Source organism: Rousettus aegyptiacus, unplaced genomic scaffold (assembly GCF_014176215.1).
Source record: "Rousettus aegyptiacus isolate mRouAeg1 unplaced genomic scaffold, mRouAeg1.p scaffold_m13_p_2, whole genome shotgun sequence".
Classification (NCBI taxonomy): domain Eukaryota; kingdom Metazoa; phylum Chordata; class Mammalia; order Chiroptera; family Pteropodidae; genus Rousettus; species Rousettus aegyptiacus.
The window spans coordinates 161,340,509-161,363,747 of NW_023416295.1; the positions used below are offsets into that span (position 1 = coordinate 161,340,509).

General features: G+C 42.0%; 1 protein-coding gene across 6 annotated transcripts in view; it reads left to right on the forward strand.

Moving 5' to 3' along the window:
* The window catches only part of ANO4 (anoctamin 4), a 322,241-nt gene that overhangs the window by 15,647 nt on the left and 283,355 nt on the right, over positions 1–23,239 (forward strand). For all 6 annotated transcript variants that reach the window (XM_036237351.1, XM_036237354.1, XM_036237349.1 and 3 more), the window contains one exon: positions 4,525–4,776. Coding sequence is in view for 4 of the 6 variants with exons in the window: in XM_036237349.1 (XP_036093242.1) it covers positions 4,525–4,776 (252 nt within the window). In the remaining 2 variants the exon portion in view is untranslated. The remainder of the gene's footprint in view (positions 1–4,524; positions 4,777–23,239) is intronic.

Genomic DNA, 23,239 nt, shown 5'->3' on the forward strand with positions numbered 1-23,239 from the left:
TTACTTAATAGGGTAGACCAGAGGCAGAGAGAGCTATTCTTACGACGGGTTGATTAAGCTCCTCAATGATGTCGTGAAGGACCTTCTCCCCTTTGCATTGCCCAGAGAGTTTGTCCTTGTGGTGGCAGCCGGATGGCTGCCATGGTTCCAGGAATTGCATTTAGACACAACAGTGATCAGAGAGAAAGGCGCTTTGGTGCCTTCCTCCGGCTTTCACTCCTGGAACTGAGAAGCTTTGTACTGAAGAGCCTTGGAGACTTTTCCTGTCTCACTGGGTGGGACTGGGTCACATGACCATCGTTGATCCAGTCATTGACCAGGGGGATGCAGATTCTCTTCAGACCCATATTGAGGGAGGGGAAGATGAGGCCGGCTTGCCCTCAGTTGCATGGCTGAGTGGGGTTGGGATGATTTCTCAAACAGAATATGACTCTGTTGAGAGGAAGGAGGGGGATGGATTCTGCAGAGGCATCAGGCGATGTCCAACACCCACAGTCTGTCCAGCACAAAGCACTTTTGCAATATTTATAGTAAAAACAAGATAATTAACAACCTTAGACTCAGAGTAGTGGAGGGAGGGCAGATTACTAGATCATCCAAGTTCTTTTTTAAAAGCTCCTTTTATTTTTCATTTCCTTCACTTTGGTTGTTCTCTTACAGAATAGTCATTTCACACAAAAGTGTGAAGGAATTCCACTTAATGTTACACTTGTGGATTTCCTAGTATTGTAATTCCTGTAGGAACTATGTCCTGCCCTAAGCAGAGTTGCCAAAAAATTTCAAGAAACAGAACAATGACTCCTTTTGAAAACTTTATTTATAAGACCCTTGGACACCTCCTAATTTTCTGATAGTAAACCTGCATCTTAGCCACGTATGAGAGATTTAAGGACTTTATAGTTAATTCACATCATTTTTCCTCAAGGCAGCCTGCAATTTTGATTTTTCCTTACATGTATGTCTCTTGACGATTTTGAAGGTAGTGGATGATAGTGTTGGCATAGAAATTAAAGAGAGCTGAGACCTGCTCCCCCTGTGGGAGCAGGGTGGTGGGTGAGGGAGAATGGCAGGCTACCCGTGTCACATTCCTGTGACTCGCCTCTTGGACGCTTGGATGCCAGCCATTCCCCTGGATGGTTAACCCTTTCAAAATACTTCGACCTCATTGCCACTTTTAAATTTAGGCCGGTCCATTTATATTCCATCACAGCTATGTAGATCTTATAGCTCGTTTGTATAAACATGGATTAAAATATTTGCTAACGAACTTCATTTCTGGCGGGAATGAAGTAGTAATTTGCTTAGCTAAAAAAAAAAAAATAAAGGCTTTCTAGCTATGTGAACAATATCCTTTCAAAATTAAATATATGTTATAAATCTGCTATAATTTTATAAAAGAACTGGTAAAACTTGAAATTGTGGAGAGTCCAAAGTTCTTTGGGACTGTGGAGCAGCTTGCTTTCACACTGTGCTCTGTTCTGTATCACGAACCCCGGCCCCCACTCCGCCCCTCCCCGGGAGCTTGGGAATATGGAACCAGAAGGATTTGAGTTTCTGAAAGAAGCCACAAAGCAAGGGAAAACATGGTTCTGTAATTATTCTTCTTGTGAAAGGATTCTCTGGTATACATAGAAGGTAACATGTTTTCCGATTTTTAATAAAAGCAAAATGGGACGTCGATTGAAATGGAGCATTCTGGAATTTCATTTCTGTGGCCCGGGACACTCTTAGCAGCTGTGGGAGGTCCGAGAGTGTCGATCAGCAAATGCAGCTAACACATCTGCATCAGAGGCTGAGTCCAGCAGACGTGCTCAGGGGCCGGCGGTCAGGTCCGCAGGGTTTGCCTCCGTCTGCCACTGGGGCTCTGGCTCCTTTGCTCTTCCAAATACTGAGATTTGTGTTCTGTTTGGATATTTCCGGAGTCTCCATAGCCCTCGCTCAAGAAAGATTTCCCTGCTTAGTTACTTTTAGGAAGGCGAACAACCAAGAAAAATGCAAACAACTCGGTCAGTGTGTCCTCAAGTTAGCATTTCCCTTCCCTTGAACTTCTGGTTCATTCAAATCCCGCTACGAAAAATTGTTCAGAAAGGAGTAAGTAACCTAAGAGCGATTTATGGGGAGACAGGCCCTGTTTCCAGCACCCCAGAATCCCTCTCGCTGCCCGCTCTCAGCAAGGCAGGGTGGCTCAGCGGTCCAGGGCACCTGTGTTGTCTCTAGAGACCCTGGGCTTGAATCTGGACCATTTTTTTCTGTGTAGCTGTTGACCTTGGAGAAATAACAATGTCCCTAGCCTCAGTTTCTTCATCTGTCAATGGGAATAATAGTACGTGCCTGACAGGTATCGTGAGCTTGAAATCAGGTGGTGCTCAGCACAGCGCCACTAAGTTAGACGGCATGGTGCTTTTTCGCGGATTTATTATTTTATGACAAGTCGATTGTTCATTCCAAGGTTTCAGCCATGCCTTCTCTGGGGATGACTACTAGATTGATGACTCTGGTCCCATTTCTTCTGATCCTCATTTTTTCCCATCTTCTTGCCACATAGATATTTCCACTAACGTTCCAACTCTTCATGTCTAAAAACACACCCAGACTTCCTCAGCCCTCGCAAAACCAGACCTTCTGAGGACACAGTTAGGGTGAGGGACTCCACCATTCTGGTCACCACAGGTCTTCTCTGACATCTTGCTGGTGGGGGACAAAGCGACCTGGTGGCCCCAACCGCCTTTCTTTCCATCTCAGTGTTGCACATCTCTCTGAACCTCTTTTCCTTTCTTGCTGCCCACACTTAGATTGTGCCCCTCAATAACGCTCACTTGGCCTCTACTTCATAGCCTCTTGCATCTGGGTAGAATTCAGTTAACAGTGGGGATCTACTGAGTGCCAGCTCTGAGTCTAGCTTTGTGCCAGGTACTGGTAGGAGAGGAGCGAGGGAGGGTCACAGAGGAACACTGGGAGGGAGTTTCAGAGATGACCGAGACACCCTCTGACTTTGAGGGGTGCTCGGTTCATGAGGGAGACACATGGAGAGAAAGGACACTTGGCTGTGAAGTATGGGCAGGGACTGTGACATGTCCGTGTTCTAGTGATTTCTAGCACGGCAAGGCTGCCCCACACTGTCGTTCTGTCGTTCAGTCTCCTCCCTTGTTACCTCTTTTGGTTCCTCAGCAACTCCCCACCCCCCTGCCAATTCGGACTCTCCCTCCATACATCTCCAGACTCACACATCAGCATCTATTGCTGAGCCTCCCTTCACCGTAGTTAAGGCAGTTTGGAGAAGTCAGAAAGCTTCCTAGAAGAGGTCACCACCAGAGGAAGAGACAGATTCTGGCTACTTTTGAGCTATTAATTTGATTATTGCAGTCCCCACTTCAGAGACGTTCAGGAATATTGTTTGGCCTGCCAAACAAAATCTCATTTTCTTACTTTGGCATGTAAGACCCTCAGCTGTCTTGTATTAACCTACCTTTCCATTCTTGTTTTTTTTTTTTTTTTTATTTTCTGACACTTATATTCTATTCCTAAATTCTGTGTCTTGGTTGCAAATGCAAATGTTTGCCGAGGTGAGACATGTAAGATAAATGAGTGAAGGAGGCTAGGAGTAAGGTATTAGAGAGTGGTGGGGTCTGTGGCGGACTGGAATTTCCTTACTCCACCTCAAGAGGGTGTCTGCCGTGGTTGCTTCAGCTGACAGTTGCTATGTGGGAATGTGGCCCATCGTTGCTTGATTTATTTTTAGGAGAGTATCAAGAGATTTTTCAAGAGAAGCTAGAGAGCTGAATTTTTCTCTAAATTTTTATTGTTGGTGAATTTTAACTTGGTTTTATTTCATATTAAGAAAAGCATAGACTAAAAACACTTCTGTAAGACAGACATGTTCCTCTGGCCTCTAGGTTGCAGCCTTTGCCTATGAGGTCAAGTTCATGCCACCTTCTTCATGATCTAGTCCTTCCACTAAAAGGGCTCTCTCCCCTGATATCCTGGGGGGAAATTTCTGTCGTGTTTTTAAACCATTTCTTTCTTTTTATTTTGTACTAAGGTTAACTGTAGTTTAGAGGAAGAAACAGATTTTGGAGTCAGACAGATCTGGGTTCAAATTCTGCTTCTGGCTCTTATTGGCTTTTTGATCTGGGGCAAGTTGAGATCCAGTTTCCTTATCTATAAAATTGAAATTAGTAATATTTCCCCTGTACAATTGCTCTGAGGATTAGAACCCCTTATGCACAGTGTCTAGCACATAGTAGGCCTTCAGTTATTTTCTTATGCACAAAAGTCTTACCTCCTCTGATAAAGGCAAAGACCAGGCACCAAGCACATAGTATGTGCTTAATAAACATATATCAAATAAATGAAAAGGATCCATCATGTGCCATGATTCCTGCCTGCTGATGCATAAAGTTAAATGCATCCTTACCTCAAGTGGTGTTTGATTTGACTCACAGATAAGACTTCTGGGAAATATACAAACCACTACAGTATCAGGCTTTGATTGCTGCTCCTGACCTAATGTGTTTGTCTCGCCAGGTTATGACGTTGCTGGGCCTGTTGCAATTGGGCTCACCCACTGGAAAAATCCGTATGCACAAGGCAGACCTACCCTCCCATCAGATCTGCCTCTCTTCGTCTCCAAAGATGCAGGCATCCCTGTGTATCACCAATCCCTCACTCGAAAGACCGAGCTGGCCACGCCTTTGTCCTGCCCAGCCTCACTGTCCATCACTCCAGTGCCTTCGTACAGCAGCAGCAGCCAGGAAACCCTGAGTCAGGACACGACAGGTAACACTGGTGGCTTCCCGTGGGAGATTCGGGACTTGGTGTATTTAAGGTTCATGCATTTGCTCACCAAATTGCATCTGTGTTTCTGCTTGGGTGACGTTACGGACTCCAGCAGTTTCCCCATATTAACAGCTCGGCTGTACTGGAAGGAAGGTTGGATGTGTTCAAAATATTTGGCTTAAGTCTATATTTGACCTCGTTCTATTTAGTAATATGATCATCCGGAAATCAACCTGGAGTTAGAATCCCAAGTTTTGTCATATGACTTTTTGTTGGTTTGCTTAATTCCTTCAATCCTCTATTTAATGACAAGGCATCTATCTTGTACTAAACTCTTGTGTTCAAAAAAAGTCATGCAGAAGTCGTTTTGAATGCCTTAGTGACTACCACCAAGTCGTGTTTCTCCGCCAGTCGGATCTGTGTCAGGGGTCTGCACACCACTGCCAGTGGACCAGATCTGGCCTGAGTAGTTCAGCCCAAGAACTGAAAATAGTTTCGATTTTTAAAAAATGATTGGTGTCTTAGTTTATTCAGGTTGCTATTATAACAAAATACCACAGACTGGACAATTTGTAAACAACAGAAATTTATTTCTCACCTTTCTGGTGGCTGGAAGTTCAAAGTCAGGGTGCCAGCATATGGTGGAATGAGGGCCGTCTTCTGGGTCTCAGACTTCTCATATGTCCTCACATGGCAGTAGGGTCTAGGGAGCTTGCTGGGGTCTCTTATAAGAATACTAATCCTGCTAATGCGGGCTCCACCCTCATGTCCTCAGGCACTTCCCAGGGGCCCCACCTCCTAATACCATCACATCAGGCATTAGGATTTCAACATATGAATTTTGAGGGGACACTTACATTCAGACCATACAGTTGGAAAAAATTAGAGTAATGATATTTTGAGACACAGAAAAATTACGTGAAATTCAGATGTTATTATTCATTTATAAAGTTTTGTCGGGACACAGCCACACTCATTTATATATTTCTGTATGGTCTGTGGACGCTTTCTTGTGACAATGGCATTGTTGAGTAATTGTGGCAGAGACCATGTGACTTGTAAAGCCTAAAATATTTACTGTCTCGCCCTTTGCAGAAAATTTTTGCTGACTGCTGACTATGCGATCCTTGGGGGTCGCGACTTAAACAATCAGGGCAAGAAAACTGCTTACAACATCTTGCCTTAAAATTTATGACTTACATTACACTTTAAATGAGTTACAGAAAGTTTTACCTATGCAAGGATAGCCCGTTAATTGTTTTTATAATAAAAAGTTAGAATTGGAAGTTTAAATAATGTAAAATCTATCTTGCCACATTTTTCTTATATAGTTATAGCATTTAGAGATAATGGTCAAGTTGGCCAAATCCAATGTGTAATTCCTGTTCTGGAAATCCAGTCTTTGAATGTGAAACTCAGCATTCACAGTGCCACTCCACAATCCATAGGAGCTGCCACCTAGAGATGAGACGCTTATATTGCACAAATTCCAGATGATCAAAAACAATCTTTAAAGCAGCAGATTACAGACTCCACTAAATGTTCAGTCACCACTGAATTTGTTAAAAATGACGATTCCTGGGCTCCACCCAGGGGATGCTGTCTGTGTCCATACATAGAGTGAGCTTCAGCAGCCTGCCCGCTGCAGCCTGACCCTCCTGGGAGTTTGATTCCCATACACACCTTCAGGGACCCCCTCTGAAGTGTCTTTGGTTCAATGACTAGATGGAAATTGAAGAGGCTGATACTATAGAGCACTGGGGACATTTGCCTACCATCAACTCTGCCACTGCAAAATTACCTATCTCTCTGGTCGTCCTCATGGAGGGTTAGTTTGAGAGTAGAAAAGTCATGATCTGGGGCGTGAACATTTTTCAATATGTAAGTTCGAAATCTGGGTTTTGATGTTATCACGAAGGGAAATTGACTCTGATTGCTCTAAAAGTTTAGTAAAATCTGAAGTTAAGAAATAAAGTGCTGCTTTTGGCCAGGTTAGCTGAAAGTTTATGACATTTTGTGACAAAAAGGAGTTCAGAATGGCAGCGGTCAGATTAACAATTTACCAGGTTTCCCTTTGAGTTGGCTTTTTTTTTTTTTTTTTTTTTTTTTTGCATAGAGCACGTACTCTGGTATTTGGAAGAGGTTTCTATTTTTAGCTTGTAGTTTTCAAAAACAAAAGCCCATAATTCTCTTCATTCCTTGGAACTTTCCATTAGCAATAAAATACTGAATTTTTCCAAGCAACTGGTGTTATTGTTTGTATACTTACAAAGTAAGCCTGAACATTTAAAGATGTATTACACAAGCATGTGGTATTTTATTATAGAAAAATTTAGATGCTGGTATAGCTTCTGTATAAATCTCAGTGATGATTTATACAGAAAATAAGTTCTTACTAGAATTTATTAATCAAAAAATTATCAGAATTTATTGATTTTAATAGGTATTTTTGTGTGAAGCTTCCGGTTTCCTTTTTTCTTCTTGTTTTTTAAAAAATAAATTTTGTTGTTTATATGTACACTTATACGCGTGTGTGTATATATATGTATATATGTATAGATATGTATATACCTATACATATAGATATGTGTGTATATATAGATATATGTGTAGATATATCTACACATATATCTATATGTATAGATATGTATATATATGACTTTGGTTGCTAGTTTGAAAAAAACTCTGTGGTGAGGTAAGTCAGGTCAAGTGTATGAGAATGTCCTACAAATTTCAGACTTTGCTAGGCATACACCCCTTCATATTTCTAAGGTGTCTGTCTTCTGCATAAACTGCATGTCTGATGTGGAGGAGCTGATAAGTTGTAGGCACAAAATAACTATACAATTATTCATTGATTGTTGACATTTACTTATGTTTAAGAATTTATCTAAACACATTTAAAAATAATTTTTTTCCATTTTATGAACCCCAGTACTCTATAATTCTAGAAGCAGTTTAAAGAACACGAAATGACTAGAGCTTCTTGAGTTTTTTGAGCTGTTTTTACTCTTGTTACCACCCTACTCCATCTTTCCTTTCATCACGTGACTAACTTGTACGTAGGTTTTCTTGTAGTAAAGGTTACCTAATCCCACTTGCCACCGTGTGTAGTGAAACCTGGGAAACTCTGCCTGGTAGCCCTGGATGTAGTGTTCTTTCCTCATGGCAGAGAACGTTTTAATCGCTGAATAAATTATAGCAGGTCAACTTGGAAAAACAGTCTCCAGTTCAGGGCTTGCTCCATCTGTCCGTCCATCCATCCGTCCGTCCGTCCATCCATCCATCCATCCAGTACATACAAAGTTCCCACTCTAAGCCATATACTGTGATAAATCCTTGAGATAGAAAATTGAGGAAGGTGTCACCCCTGTCGGGGGAGCCCAAAATCTAGAGGAGGATACAGATAAGTAAATCAAGTTATTTTAACTCAGTATGATAAAGGCTTAGAAAGAAGATTTCATGTTGGGTGATCACATACAGACATATTTTAATTATTTAATTAGTGTACTGTTAAGATACTAATAGTATTTTAATATTTTAATGTAAAGCTATACCAGCATCAAATATTCTGTAAGAATATAACATTAAAATATATTAGCAAAATATATTGGGTACAAAAGATATTACTAAATTATTTCTTGAATTAACAGAAGGTAAATTTGAGAGAACTGTAGGAAAGTTTGGAAACTGTCTCCATCTCAGATATTCCGTGTGGTTTTGATAATTTTTGATGACCAAGCTGTACAACTTGGAGCATCACCGCCGTACAATGTATATCTTTGGTCACTCCCCGCCCCCAGCTGATTCTCAATCAGTTGCTGCCATTGTATTCAGTTCCCAGCTGCAAGCTGATGACTCCAATGCAACATTTCCCTGTCTGATTTCGCTGACAAGCTTTAAAGATGTACTTAGCCTGCCAGACTTTTCAGCCTGGCTATATACCACACATTTTAAAGCTTATGTCCCGAGTGGAACTGTCTTCTCGTTGCTCTCAAACTTCAGTTTATTACTCTATTTAATGGTGTTACAATCTATCCAAACTCCCAGTATAAAAAACTGAGTGTTTTAACCTTTTGCTGGCCATCAGCCTCCACAGCCAACTGGCTAACACATTCATAATGTCTGTCTTTGAACTATCTCTAATTCAGAGCCTTCTCTCCATCCCTACTGTTACTATTGCAGCTTAATTTCTCGTCATCTCTGCCTAGCTCAGTGCAGCCGTCTTGTAACCAGCCTCTCTACATTTTAATTCTTCTGCGTCTACAGGGTTAGCTTTCCCAAATTCAAATCTCTTTCTCTCCCTCCCTCCCTCCATTCATTCTCCTTGTGCCCATGGCGCCTGGAACACCTCTGTTGCTTCCCCATTGCCAGTAAACTGTAAACACTACATACATGGTTCATGCGGGCCTCCTAACTAGCTTTAACTGACCATGTAGTGTCTCTCTCTGCTCTCTCTAGGTGTATCCACATAGTAGTTACACCTAATTCTTTACTGTTCCATGAAGATTCATGATTTTTCACATGCCGTGCCATCAGTTTGGGTGTCCTGTTAGTCTCCAAACTCAGCTAAGAGGTGACTTGCTCTGAATTCTTTACATTTCTTTATTTTGTGTTTCTATTAGCAATTCCTCTAGACATCTTGAGTTTTGCTCTTATTACACTACAGAATAATTTCCGTGTGTCTTGTTGGTCTACAGGGTGTAAAGTTCTTGAGTCAAGAATCAGTGTCTTAATCATGTATTTGTTTGGTCATTGTACAACCAAGCATTAGAGGGTATGTTATTTCTGACCAGTTAAACTGCAGATTAGACATGGTCGAAGAGAGACTTAGGCTTGGAAGATAACATCTGAAGAAATTACTTCAAATGCACTATAGAAAGATAAGAGATAGGAAAATAAGGAAAATATAGAAGACAGAATGAGAAATTCCAACATACATTTAATAGAAATCCTGTTCTGGATTAAGAACAGAAAGAGGGCGAGGGAGGAAGAGAAGAGGAGGCAGGGAGGAAGAGGGAACTGAAAAAAAGAAAAGGCAATGTCTGAGAATTTTCCAGATTGATGAGAAACATAAATCCTTTGATTTATGAAACAATGACTGCTAAGCTGAATAAATTAAAATTAATCCACACATAAACATTTTGTTGTGAGTCAGCAAAAAACAAAGGGAAAAATTTTAGAAATAATCTTTAAATGAGAAACAAGCTGAGGATAGAATTCCCAATAGTAATGAGAGAGGCTGGAAGACATCTTGGTATCTTCAGAGTGCTGAAGGAACTAACAGGCAGTGCAGAATTCCAAATCCAGTAAATGATCATTGAAGACGGAGGTCAGCATAAGATTATTTTTGGAAAAAGACTGGGAGAGTTTACCCAATGCACATCTACTTAAAGAATGATCAGAAAGACTATTTTAGAAAAGAAAAAACCTGAATCCAGAAGAAAGGACTAAGAGTAAAGAAATGAGAGAGAAAATATATTTAATTCAAACCGATCCCTCTAGAAGGATGGTTTTTAACCAGAAATGATTTTGTCTCTCAGGGAACATCTGGCAGAGATGAACATGTGGAGATATTTTTGGTTGTCACAACTGGGCAAGAGCTATTACAGGCATAGCGGGTAGAGGCCAGGATTGCTGCTAAACATCCTGAAATGCACGTGGCATCCCCTACCTCATTGTCCCATGTTCATCATCAATTCCTGGCGCTGCTTCCTCCCTTCGAGCTTCTCTTCCTATGTGATGTTCCTGGCCTTCGCAGTGGGCCCCGCCTTTATGGCATTCCCAAGGCTCTGCTCCTATCCCTGCGGCCGTCCTTGGTGAAGTATGTCCTTTGCACCTTTGATTTTTCCCTTTGTCCTGTTTCTTTGTGTCCTTTAACTCTTCCTAAATTGAATCTCATGCTGCACCTAGGCCTTTTCTTCCGCGCTTACACCAGTTTCTCAGCCTTAGCACATCTGACATTTTGGGCTGAGTAATTCTTTGCTGTGGGGGGGCCCTCTGGCCTCTACCCAGCTTGTTGCCAATTGTGACTATCAAAATATCCCCAGATATTGACAAATGTCCAAGATTGGGGGGGGGAGGGCAAAAAATTGCCCCTACTTTAAAACCACTGATTTATACCAGCTAAATCTGGTTCTGTCCCTGGAGCTCTGTGTAGTGGGAGTAATCTGGTAGCCTAATTATTGAGAATGGGTTCACGCATTATAATGAGTTTCACCCTGTATTTAACAAGGGCCTTTTGCAAACTGTGCCCTGATCCAAATCCTGGAGTGATTTTTTTTTTTTTTCCCCAAACAGGGAGATTTTTTCCCCCTGAAGATACAGGTGACAACTTTGAAATTTGCCCACCAGCCGCCAATATGTAGGCCTCTGCAATTATGCTCTAAGTCAGGGCTCCTCCATTGGCGTTCAAGACCAGTGGTAATCTCCCTGCATCTCCATACAGGGGAATGAGGGAGAGCTCATCCCTGTTGCCCGTGCCCTCCTTCCGCAGTCTCCTGTGTCTCACCACTTTCTCCCCCTAGTGGTCCCCTGGGAGAGTTGAGTTTTAGAAGGAGATCCTTAATGAATTCCAAACATTCCTTTTGGATTTTAAATGTGTTCTTCATTTATGAAAGGGAAGGAAGACGCGAAATGACTATTCCAGGTCAGTGATCATTTCCCAAAAGTCAGCTTTTTCCTTGTGTACCCACAGTCTGAGCACAGCATTGTGTCCTGTCATAGGACGGAAGGTGTTCGTGTACATTTTCTAGTGGTCTTGTTGGGCTCACCAGTGCGTCTGTATGTGCGAGCTTTGAAAACTTAAGATATGATGAATTGCGATGGTGCTCTGAACTTGCCTTCGAAGAAGTACCCATTTAATAGCATGAATGTCTTTCAACAAATTGTGAGCAGATACATTCAGAATTAATGCCAAAGGAAACAGGGAGGTTTTACATTTCAGAGGTAGATTGCCGCAAAAAATGACCCTGCAATTTGAGCTACTGATGTGACCATGAGATGAATGTAATCTGACCCCGCTGGGAGACCGCATGCTCCCTTTTAGAGATGCTCAGTGATGCTCATTGACCTGCCTCTGCTTGCATACCATGTGCCCAGCAAATCTAATGCTGAAATTTCTGCCCCAGTGTTAGCTCAGCCAAATTCACAGTGCACGGTATTGGGAGACCAGCTAGCTACCACTCTAAAAAATGGGACACATGCAAATTAGACACAGCTTCCAGACTATTATATTTAAAGTGGGTTTCTTATAGACAACATAAACTTGGGGCTTCTCTCTGAAAATCTGTCATTTAATGATATAGTGAGACCACTCACATTTAAAGTGGTTATTGCTATAGTTGGATTGATATCAACTATTGTCACTGCTTTCTATTCATCGCATTTGTTTGCCATTTCTTTTTTCCTTCCTCTTTCTGCCTTCTCTGGTTTTAACTGAATAGTTTATATGATTTTTTTTTTTAATGGACTGTTCACCTACCCACTTCTCCCTATACCCGAAATATTTTTTTTTTTCTTTTGCCAAAATGTTTCTGAATGAGTGTTTTGATTGTCATCTTGGACTAAATCTCCTGGTAAGGTTAATATGGTGGTTAGCCTACTTAAGTTAGGATACTGTACAGGTAAACCACTTGTCCTGGCTTTTTGGAAAGTGATTTGTGGTTTTCTAGAATACTGACTCGGTAGAAGAAGAGCAGACTTTTGAGTAGAGGTGCTTCAGGCAAGAGACTGGTATTCCAAGCAATGGAGCTGATTTCAGGGTAGCTGGGGGAAAATGGGCCTTTTACGTTCAAGGTCAAGCACTGAACGTATCATCTGTAGAGATATGATTATACAGGGTGGTTGGGTTCTCTAGGGCTTCTACTCCAGTATTCCATTTATTTTTGGCATTCCATGAGTTAACTGACATTTGTGAGCAGGCCCATAATTTTAACCACCATTTATATGTCACTGCTCTGAGAAAATCTGGCATTAGTTGGGGACCACAACCTGTACTTTAGAACTAAGAGGATCATTAGATGAGAGAGTCGGCTAAGATAAATAAATCACTGAGTTTTCTTCAAGCGTCCTAACTTCCCCCATTCTCCTAAATTTGGCTATGTTTTTAGAATTCAAATGTATGTCCCATCATTTAATTCTGATTCTGGCACAATCCTGTTAATTTCTTCTTCGTGTGTGGTGGTTATTTAGTTTAAGGGGATTAAAAACATCAGGGAATGATTAATGGTGCATGAGGACAAAGCCAATTAAATGATGCAGCTATGAAGTTGAGGATTTCTGATACAGGAAAATGAAAACTTGATTTAAAGCTGTATTAAATCTGATTTGCAAGGAATGATATATTTTAGAATGAAAAAGCATTCATATGCTCCAGTAAAGTCCACTGTTCGCCCAGTCATCTCAGTTCTTGCTACTCAAAGTCTGTTCCTCAAGAGATAGGGCCTGAACTGGGATTAAACAACATACAGTCCCAAAGGGTCATTTTGGTGATAGCTCCGGTAGGACTTGGTGATTAATGGATGCGGTGTGTGAGTGAGTGGTTATCCCAAGTATTTCCAAGTTAAAATGTGATACTAAAGCTTCATAGTTTAAACCAGTGGTTCTCAAACTTCAATGTGAGCACAAACTCCCTGAAGATTTCGTTAAACAACAGTTCCTCATTCAGCAATGGTTGGTCGGGGAGGGTAGGTGAGAGTCTGCATTTTTAATAAGCTTGTGGGTGCTGGTCATGGAGCTTAGAATTTAGTGCAAGACAGATAAAAAATATTCCAAAGAATGTATGGTTACCAACAGGCAGGTGCTGTGAGGGAAGGGAGCCTTCTTAAAGACCCTTGGCAGTTTCGTTTTTATCAAAACGTGACTGAATTCCCAAAACACACTCCATAAAGATATTTGCTTTGTAGCAAGTTGTAAGTGCGAGGTCTGCTTATATCTTCTTATGGGAAAATTACTGACCTGTGAGGTATAAGAGTTCTATCTTTTTCATATACATTGTTTAGATACTATAAACCAAACAAACAAACAAAAAAGGGCCCAACAGCCATGGTACTGATTTAAGAGGAAGCTTAGGTTTTAGTTTGGGTTCCCTGGGAAATAGATTCTGAGCCAGAGAGATGCATGTGAAAGGAGTTAATTGGGGAGAGCATGTGGGATCTGTGTCTAGGTGTAGATGTGTGTGGGGGGAACGAGAGGGCAAAGGAAGCAGGGTTAGGCCGAGGGAGGATTTGGAGTGCGATGATGCACAGTGGCCTGGGCCAGTCACATAGGGAGATCTGGAACTGGCCAGCGCCTCAAAATTGTCCTACAAAGGGGCTTTTGTACTCTCTCATCATTGCCTGGAGGCAGCCTGCTACTGGGGAGTGTGGTGACCTTGAGAAATTATCTCTGAGGGCAGAGCCGAGATAGAGACTCAGCTGAGAGCCCTGAGCACTGGCGCGTGCAGCAGCTGGGGGAGTGAGCGCTCTGCAGTGTCCACCCCGTCAGCTGACTCAGGCGAGTGGTTAAGAGGCTGTAAGTGGGAAGGCAGGGTGGAGAGCACAGTGGGGCTCTCAAGCCACGAGGGTGGTGGGTCTGCAGGCCTTCGTCAGGGTGGGGAGGAGATGGCAACTGTTCGAGTTGAAGTAGGTTAAGATTTTGGAAATGTGGCTTATACATCCGGTCGGTTTATGGATACCAGTCAACTGGTAAACCATTTTGAAAGCCAGGACCAAGCAGAGGATCAGGGCTCAGCATTCTGTGGAGAAGGAAGCCCATCTGGGCAGGTCTTTTGAGCTCTTCAATTCAGGTTCAGCTTGCAGTTCTCTCCAGGAACGGGGCACCTCGAAGGTTGGGTGACACCCTCTGGTCACTGTTTGCCTAGTCATCTGGTGAAGAGGGTCTGTGTTTGGAAACTTTCTATAGTCTTTGTCTTTTTCAGGAAAATAAGAATACAGCTGATTTTTGGGTGTAATTGGCGAATGGGACAGTTAGCTCTACTCACGTGAGGCAGTGCGATTTGTGTTCATTTATTAAACAGTAGTTGGAGCCCCTGCTTTGTGTCAAGCACTGCAGAAGGTGCTGGATGTACTGTAGGGACCCAGACAGGGCTCTTTTCTTTATGGAATGTCAGTGGAACTGGCGAGTGGATGAATCAGATATTAAATAATCATATAAGTAAGAAAATTCTGTTAGCTCAATAAAGGAAAAAACAGTATTGCAGCACACGCATTGCTGGCTCTGGGCGAAGCAGCCACTGGCCAGGGACCAGGGTGGACCTGAAGTGGTGACTGCTCCAGCCTGGGATGTGCCCACTGGGGTCTCTAGGGCTGTGGCTGCAGGAAGGGGCAGTGGGGTGAGCTACCTCTGTGGGGTGGGGATCCCGTTAAGCCTGGCTGGAGAATGGAGGTGATGGCTGGTCAGACCCGGGCTCCAACAGCCCAGGATATCATCCACGCTCCTCAAACAAACAAAAAAACCACTATGAGAGCATATCTCCAGAGGGACTTTAATTTAGATTTTGGAAACAGGTGAAGGCTCGGAGTGTGATAGTGGGTTGAGAGATCTCAAGGATGATTTGGAGCTGGTGAAGATTATACTGACAATGTGGGATAGGAGACTGAAGACCAGGCTTCTCTTCCTAGGTCTGCGACTTGCCTTGTTACCTTCACGTGAAGGACTTGACCTCTTTGAACCTCGATTTTTTCATCTGTAGAATGGCGCTTGTTCTGAGACTCAAATGAGATAAAATAGACAAACGCTTTTAACATCCTAAAATGTGAGCGAAAGCTGCTAGTCCTCTTATTCTTGGCCCACCGATTCCTTCTCTCTTTCCCATCTGCTTGTTTCTTCTGGATTGGCTTGGATGCTGAGTTTAGTGAGGTATAAAATATATGACTATTACCTAAAGTAAGAAATATTTTTATGTTGTGGCCTTTCTCCCCTTCTCTTCTGTGCCAAGCACTGGGGACCTGAGGGTGACTAAGACATGATACTTTTTTTCTGAAGCTCGGCACCTAGTCAAGAAGGAGAACTTGACAGTTCAACACATAACTCACTATAATGTGGAGCTGTGAATGAAGTGTTTTTTTTTTCCATCCTCTCCTGCATCTAATTGCTCATCAATTTTTCTGCTGCCTCAGAAATGTACCTCATATCTACCCTCTTCATTATTTGTGGTCATTTTCTCTGCCGTGGATCGAAGCTTTCTACTCTCACCTGGGCTGTAGCAGTAGCCTCCTGGATGGCTTTACCTGCCTTCACTCCTTTTTCAGCCTCTTGTCCTTCCCACCCACTGGTATCATTGGCTAAAACATTGATCCCAATATGTTATTCCTTGGCTTAATAACCATTAGCTTGATAGTTTTACAATAAGTGGAACATAGACTTATAACCCTGCAATTTCACTCCTGGGTATAGACCCCAAAGAATTGAAAACAGCTGTACAAGCCTGTACACCGATGTTTATACCAGCACTAGTCACAGTCGTCAAAGTGGAAACAACCCAAATGTTCTCGAGCTGATGAACGGATCAACAAGACGTGGTGTATCCATACAGCAGATACTATTCAGCTGTAAAAAGGAATTAAGTGCAGATGTACGCTACCACATGGATGAATCTTAAACATTACATTCAGTGAAAAAGCCAGACATAGAAGGTCACATATCGTAGGCTTCCATTGATATGAAATATCCGGAATAGACAAATCCACAGACACAGAGAGTGGATTGGTGGTCACCAGGGGCGGAGGGGCGGGGAGGAGGAGTGATTGCTTAATGTGTGTAGGGTTTCCTCGTGAGGTGGTGAACAGGTTCTGAAACTGTAGAGTGGTAGGGTTGCATAACATTACTGAGTATACTTAACGTCTCTGATGGTAACTTTTATTATGTGTATTTTACCACAACAACATAAATGCAAGTGAAAAAAGCCATCAGTGGTCCCTGACTAGCTGTAGTTAGAATTCAAACTTCGTAGCATGGGTTTGAGATCCTCGTGGTCTGGCTAGGCCTGTCCGATTAGCTTTGTTGCCCCCAGCATCCTACATTCTGGCTCTGCCTGGCGTGTTGTGATGTCTTCTGTCTTTGCTAACGTCGGCCTCTCACCTGGAGCGTCCAGTTTCTCTTTTGCTTGATGACGTTTAAGGCCTGGCTCAAATGCCATTCCTCTTTGAAGGCTTCCCCATGCTGCTGCTTCTGTGTTCCCATAGCACCTTAGTCAGGTAGTTAACCCAAATAAGTCATAGCTGAGTGCCATACAGGCAGGGAGCGTGCGTGATCCGAATTTAGATCCCTATGGCCTAGCACAGTACGTGATACGCAATAGTCGATCAATATCTATTAAGTTAAATGGCTTGATTAAGTTTTCGTTCTGTCCTTAAACTAATGCCGTTTCCCTAATCCTAATTGAAAACTCTGTAACAATCACTGTACTTTGATTACAATCGTCATGGTTTACTGTTGCTCTTGGTTATCGTCATGTGATTACCGTTAATTGACTTAACCTTAACAAATTTATTTCTAGTTTACTATCACCTGCTCAACTCAAATATTTGTTTTCTTGACAGTTTGTGCACTCTGCCTGCACCTGCTCTCCCGTGTGCTGTTAGTACAGCTAATGTTCTCACTTCCTTTTCTGTGCAGAGAAGTCTTATTAAACCTTAACACTGAACCATTTTCACTGTTGTAGGTAAAAGACAAGTGACAAAGAACAGTTTTTGACTACTTTTTTAGAGTGTCATTTGGTCTCAGAATAGCATTGTTTGCAAAGAGGATCTGAGTGATAAAGCCTTGGAAGAAATAGGTTATTTCCCCCACTTAATCCATGAAGTCAGGGCTTCCTGTGTCATTATTAATTACTATTAGTGTTGTTATTTTCTAAAGCATTAGATACCAATTCCTTAATAGATAGAAATGTAACCACAAAAGTTTTAAAATTACAGCTAAGTGATCTTTGGGTGTTTTACTTTATCCACATCTGTGGCTAGCCTCCCCACCTCTGGCAGCCAACAATCCTTTCTTTGTTTTTATAAGTTTGGTTTTTAAAATTTCCTATGTAAGATCGATCGTATGGTGTTCTTCTTATTTGTCAAACTTATTTCACCTAGCCTATTATGCTCAAGATTCATCCATGTTGTCGAAGGTGGCAGGATTCTCTTCTTGTGCCTGAATGGTATCCCTGTGTATGTGTATCACATTTTCTTTATTCATCTGTTGATGGACACTTAAGTTGTTTCCATGTCTTGTCTATGATAATGTTGCAGTGAACACTGGAGTGCAGATATCACTTCAAGATAGTGATTTTGTTTCCTTCAGCTGGACCATTTGTAATTTTTTGAGGAACCTCCATACTGTTTTCCATAGTGTCTGTATCACTTTACATCTCCACCAACAATGCACAAGGGTTCCCTTTTCTCCACATCTTGGTCAACACTTCTTATGGCTTGTCTTTTTGATAACAGCCATTCTAACAGGTGCGAGGTAATAGCTTATTGTGGTTTGACTTACATTTCCCTGACAATAAGTGATGAGCATCTTGTGTACTTATTGGCTTATTTATGTCTTCTTTGTAAAAATGACTATTCAGTTCCTCTGTCCATTTTTAATTGGATTTTTGCTTTGTAATTGAGTTGTATGAGTTCTTTACTCTAGATATTAATGCCTTATCAGTTATGTGATTTGCAAATATTTTCATTCCCTGGGTTGCCTTTTCATTTTGTGGATGGTTTCCTTAGGCTGTGCAGAAGCTTTTTAGTTTTCTGTAGTCCCACTTGTTTGTTTTTGCTTTTGTTGCCTTTGCTTTTGGTGTCAAATCCAAAAAATCATTGCCAAGACTGATGTCAAGGAGTTTATCTTCCACTATATTTTTCTTCAGGAAGTTTTATGGATTGTACTGCTAGCCTTGAATGTCAACATAGTAAAGCCTGCTAAAGAACACGTTTTTGAGTTCTTTTCCTCATTTAATTTTAGAAGAGCCAAGATTTCAATATTGTGCTCTAAAATACACTTTACTTTGGAGTCTTCCTACATAAAAAGCAAATTAGTGACGATTTCAGGATGAAACTGAAGGCGTCACTTTAGTTTGGGCACAGAAAATTATTTTATAATGTGATTTAATGATGAAATAAGCATTGACCAAGAGGCCTGAGACTTAACATGGGGCAGGAGAACAAGAAATTAAGCAATGCCTCCTCTCTCCTCACCATATACACAGTTCGACATTTAGAAAGTCTATCTTGCATCTTGAGGGAAAATTTACTTAATAAATTTAGTCGCACTGTTTGTTGAGAAATACCTTTATCCCTCGGCTAAAACACAGAATAGTAGCCAGAAAATGTGAGTTTTTGATTTGATCTTACCATTTATTCTGAATATTTTTACATATAGTAGGGATGATAATACATCATTGTGTGTTTGTAAGGATTTGAACAGCTTAAAGCTGTTCGAACAGGGTAGGCACATGATAACTGCTATTGTTTTCATGGTCATAAATCCAGTTTTATGCTTAATTCACCAACAACGTTTATTGGGTGCCCCTCTATGTGGCTGCCCTTTTGCATAGTGTCGTGCTTGCGAAAACGAAAATGTAGGGTCCCTGGCCCTTTTGGAGCCTCTAGCAGAGAAAACCATCACATAAATAGTTATGAGTCACTGGAATACCCTTGCCTCTCGTCACCTCCTTCCTTCACACCCTTCCTCTGGTCCACGGCAGCTCTTTCCAATAGTGGATCTCGTCTCTTTGGTCCCTTCAGGGACTTTTCTTCTTCAATGGTTCACTCTACTGCTTTCTTCCATGTAGCATATACATCGACTCAAGTCTCGTAAACAAATAATGAAACGAAGAAAACCCAGTTCTCAATCTATAACAAAATAAACCAAAAAAACCCTCCAACAAAACAAGCAAAACGCAACTCTTAACTCTAGAGTCCCCTCTAGCCACTGCTCACTGTCCCTCTCTTCACAGCCAAACTCCATCAAGGAGAAGCCAGCGCTCACTCTCCTCCCTTTCCTTACCTCTGCATATGTTCTCAGGTGATCAGTGACCTTTACATTGCCAAAGCCAATAGATATCTTCCTGTCCTTATCTGTCCCTTTCTCTTCGAAGGATACATCAACTCTTGGGAGATCTCTTTGCAGCTCTTCAGCCGTGGGTTCCCTTCCATTTCTTTGTTCTTCTCCTTCACTAGATAGATCCTCCATATGTCCCTTAAGTATCAATGGCCCCAAAGCATCTGCCCTCCGCCCTCCTCTCTTCCTCCACCTGCCTTTCTGGCCTGTAGCCTCTACCTCTGTTTCACTTGCAATTCTGTATTTTGGGCTCGGATCTCTCCCACCTGACCCTTTCTGACTACTTTCTAGACATTTCCATATAGATTTACTACAGTTTCCTCAACCGAGGTTAGCCAGAAATCATCTTTTTGCCCCAGTTTTTTCTGCCTCTTTGGTATTTTCTGTCCTGGTGATTGTACCCAGTCGTCCAAGCCAGAAACCCAGAACAGTCTGAGCCTTTCTTCTGCCCTGCTCCCCACGTCCAGGTGGTAAGCCGTGTTCAGTCTACTCCTTCCCACCCCACTCTCCCTGTCTCGGTTCAAACCTCATCACATTTGTCTGGACCATTATTTTGTCACTAGTCTTCCCTGGAGTCTCTCTGGAGACTTCTCTGAAGTCTCCATTCTCCTTGAGTCTTATTCCCTTTAAAGCTCAAATTTGGTAATGTCACCTACCCCTGTACAACTTGAATGGTTCCCAGTTGTCTAGGGAATGAAACTCAGCCTCTGTAGTTGTTCATGACTGGGGACCCTGCCTGTCTCTTTTCACTCTCATATCTGATTACTCCTCTATATACCTTCCTTTCCCTGGCTGACTGCTAAGGTAGGCCTGATTGTGAGGGCCTCCAGTGCTGTTACTGTATGGCAAGAGCCTTGACCTAGTGGAGGGTGGAGTCCACTGCACTTTGCATTTGAGGAGGATGAAGTTCAGCCTCGGAAGGAAGCTTTGAAGGCCACTGAGTCCACCCTTCCCATTATTTCCTGATCAGCAAATGTCTGTTCTCTGAATGTAGATTGCCAACCTGCCTCCCGTTTGTTCTGATTTATAAAATGGGAACAGTACCAGCTTTCATAGAAGCATGTTGTGAAGTCTAAATCACCATAAAATGCATCAAAGGTTGCCATCCCACCTTGCTTTTATAGTTTTCTTTTATAGTTTATAGTTTCTGCAGCAATTTTTCCTTCTCGATGTGACCCATCTACACATATTACTCTTTTTTGTGTGTGTGTGCTTTTTGCCAATCCGCTTTGATTGGTTTATTCACCGTTCCTTCAAGGACTATGGATTTTAATATAAAGGAAAATTAATTATTCAATACTCCCGTTAAAAAGAAATGGCTGATGGTGCCAGATGGGCACTAGACTTATCAGAGGGATCAATTTGTAAATTATATGTCTAACCACTGCTGTAAACCTGAAACTAATATAAAATAATATCGAATGTTAGCTGTAATTGGAAGAAAAGACAAAAAAAAAAGCCCCCCTCATGACTTTACCAATAACTTAGTTCCCACAGTTGGAATGTCATGTGTATTATAGTACTGTATTCTTACAATAAAGTAAGTTAAGAAGAAAGAAAGAAAAATTTTAAGGAGAATTATAAGAAAATTATAAGGAGAAATTTACAGTATTTGTGGGAAAAAATATCTGATAATGTGGATGCACACAGTTCAAACCCATTGTTTGAGGGTCGACTGTGTTTTTAAATGGCTATGTAATCTAATTTGGTATAGCTTTTGTTTACTTATACCCAGTTGTTAGAACTTTGTAGTTGCCAAAGGATTTTACAACTGTAATTAAAACTGGAAAGATGAAAAAAAATAGCTAGAAAGGATCATGAGGATCACATCATACCCAGAAGTGACCTAAAAGAGCCTCTTTGGACAGAGATTGGCAGTTGAGGGCCTTGCCTGGAGCTTGTCTGCTCTGACCCAGAATGACACTGATCATGGAAAGACTCTGGTGCCAGAGTCAACTGCCCTTGATCCTGGCTCCTTCAGGACTGGAGTAAGGTTGACATTGAACTGTACTTGGATGTGAGTGCTGCGTGCAGATGGAGGCCTCCATGTGTGATGCTTGTCATGTGACCAGTGTCTGAGAGCAGATGGGCACCTTATTTTTGTACCAGCTGACATTCGAATCCTCCTCAAGTGCAAGTGGAGTGAGGCCGGCTCCACGGGCCAGATGCCAGCATTCTGACTGGCCTCTCTGGAAAGAGCTCCTGGGTGTGTGTCCTTAGGGGCTGGTCTGGAATTTGGTTCCTTCCAGAAGACATTTTATCCTCACAAGTTTTGTGATTCAATAATGACAGCTCCCACTTATATTCCTCTAAATAGTTAGCATTGTGCTTTCATATACTTCATGTTATTTGATCACATCGATCCTGTGAGGTAGTGTATTAGTTTCTTAGGGCTGCTGCAACAAATTGTCACACACTTAGTAGCATAAAACAACAGAAATTGATTCTCTGGCAGTTCCGGAGGCCGGAAGTTAAAAATCAAGATGTGGGCACGGCCGTGCTCCCTCCAGAAGCTCTAGGGAGGAATCTTCCCGATCTCTTCCAGCGTCTGGTGGCTCCTGGAATTCCTTGGTTTGTGACAGGATGACTCTAGTCGCTGCCTCTGTTCCTCTGTCTTCACCCAGCTTTCTTTCCGTGTGTGTCTGTCTGCTTTTCTGGCACTTATGAGGACACCTGTCATTGGATGTAGGGCCCATTCTAAGCCAGGATGATCTCATCTCGAGATCCTCATCTTAAGTGCATCTGCAAAGATCCTTGTTCCAAGTGAGGTCACGTTCTGAGGTTTCAAGTGGGCATATATTTTAGTGGGTGATATTCAACCCACTACAGGTAGGTATTAGGATACTCATTTGAGGGTTTGAAAACTTTGAAAGGGACACATTCTGACACAGTGGAGCGTGGACTTAAACTCACATCTTTGGACACCAAATCTCGTATCTTACCACTGGGACCTGTTAGTCCCCAGTCTCTCAATATCCGTGTAGTGGGAGCATTGCTTTTATACCATGTATTTATTAAGTACCCACTCATGCCTTGTGAAATGCATATATCCTTGTCAAATTAAGAACAGACTAGAATGGAGCTTTCTTAACATGGCTGAGACCAGAATCTGGGGAGAGTGAGTTAATAACAGGTTCCTCCGTCGTGGCTCAGTCCTCTCTCTCTCCTTATCCTCTTTCCCACATCTTTAGGGCCATTAGGAAAGCCTGAGTGAAGCTTAGTGGCTAGGGGTCCATGCTCAGTGTGGCCGAGCTGACTTGGCGAGAACATGAGAATCCTCTAACATGGCTGATTCCATCTTTCCAAAAGACACCTCTTCCCCACACCTAAAGACTGAAAGGAAATGTAAATATAAACATTTTAAATTTCTACATTTCTTAGGAGGGCCAGGTGAAACTGATCAAGGTCAAAGTCGTGCTGT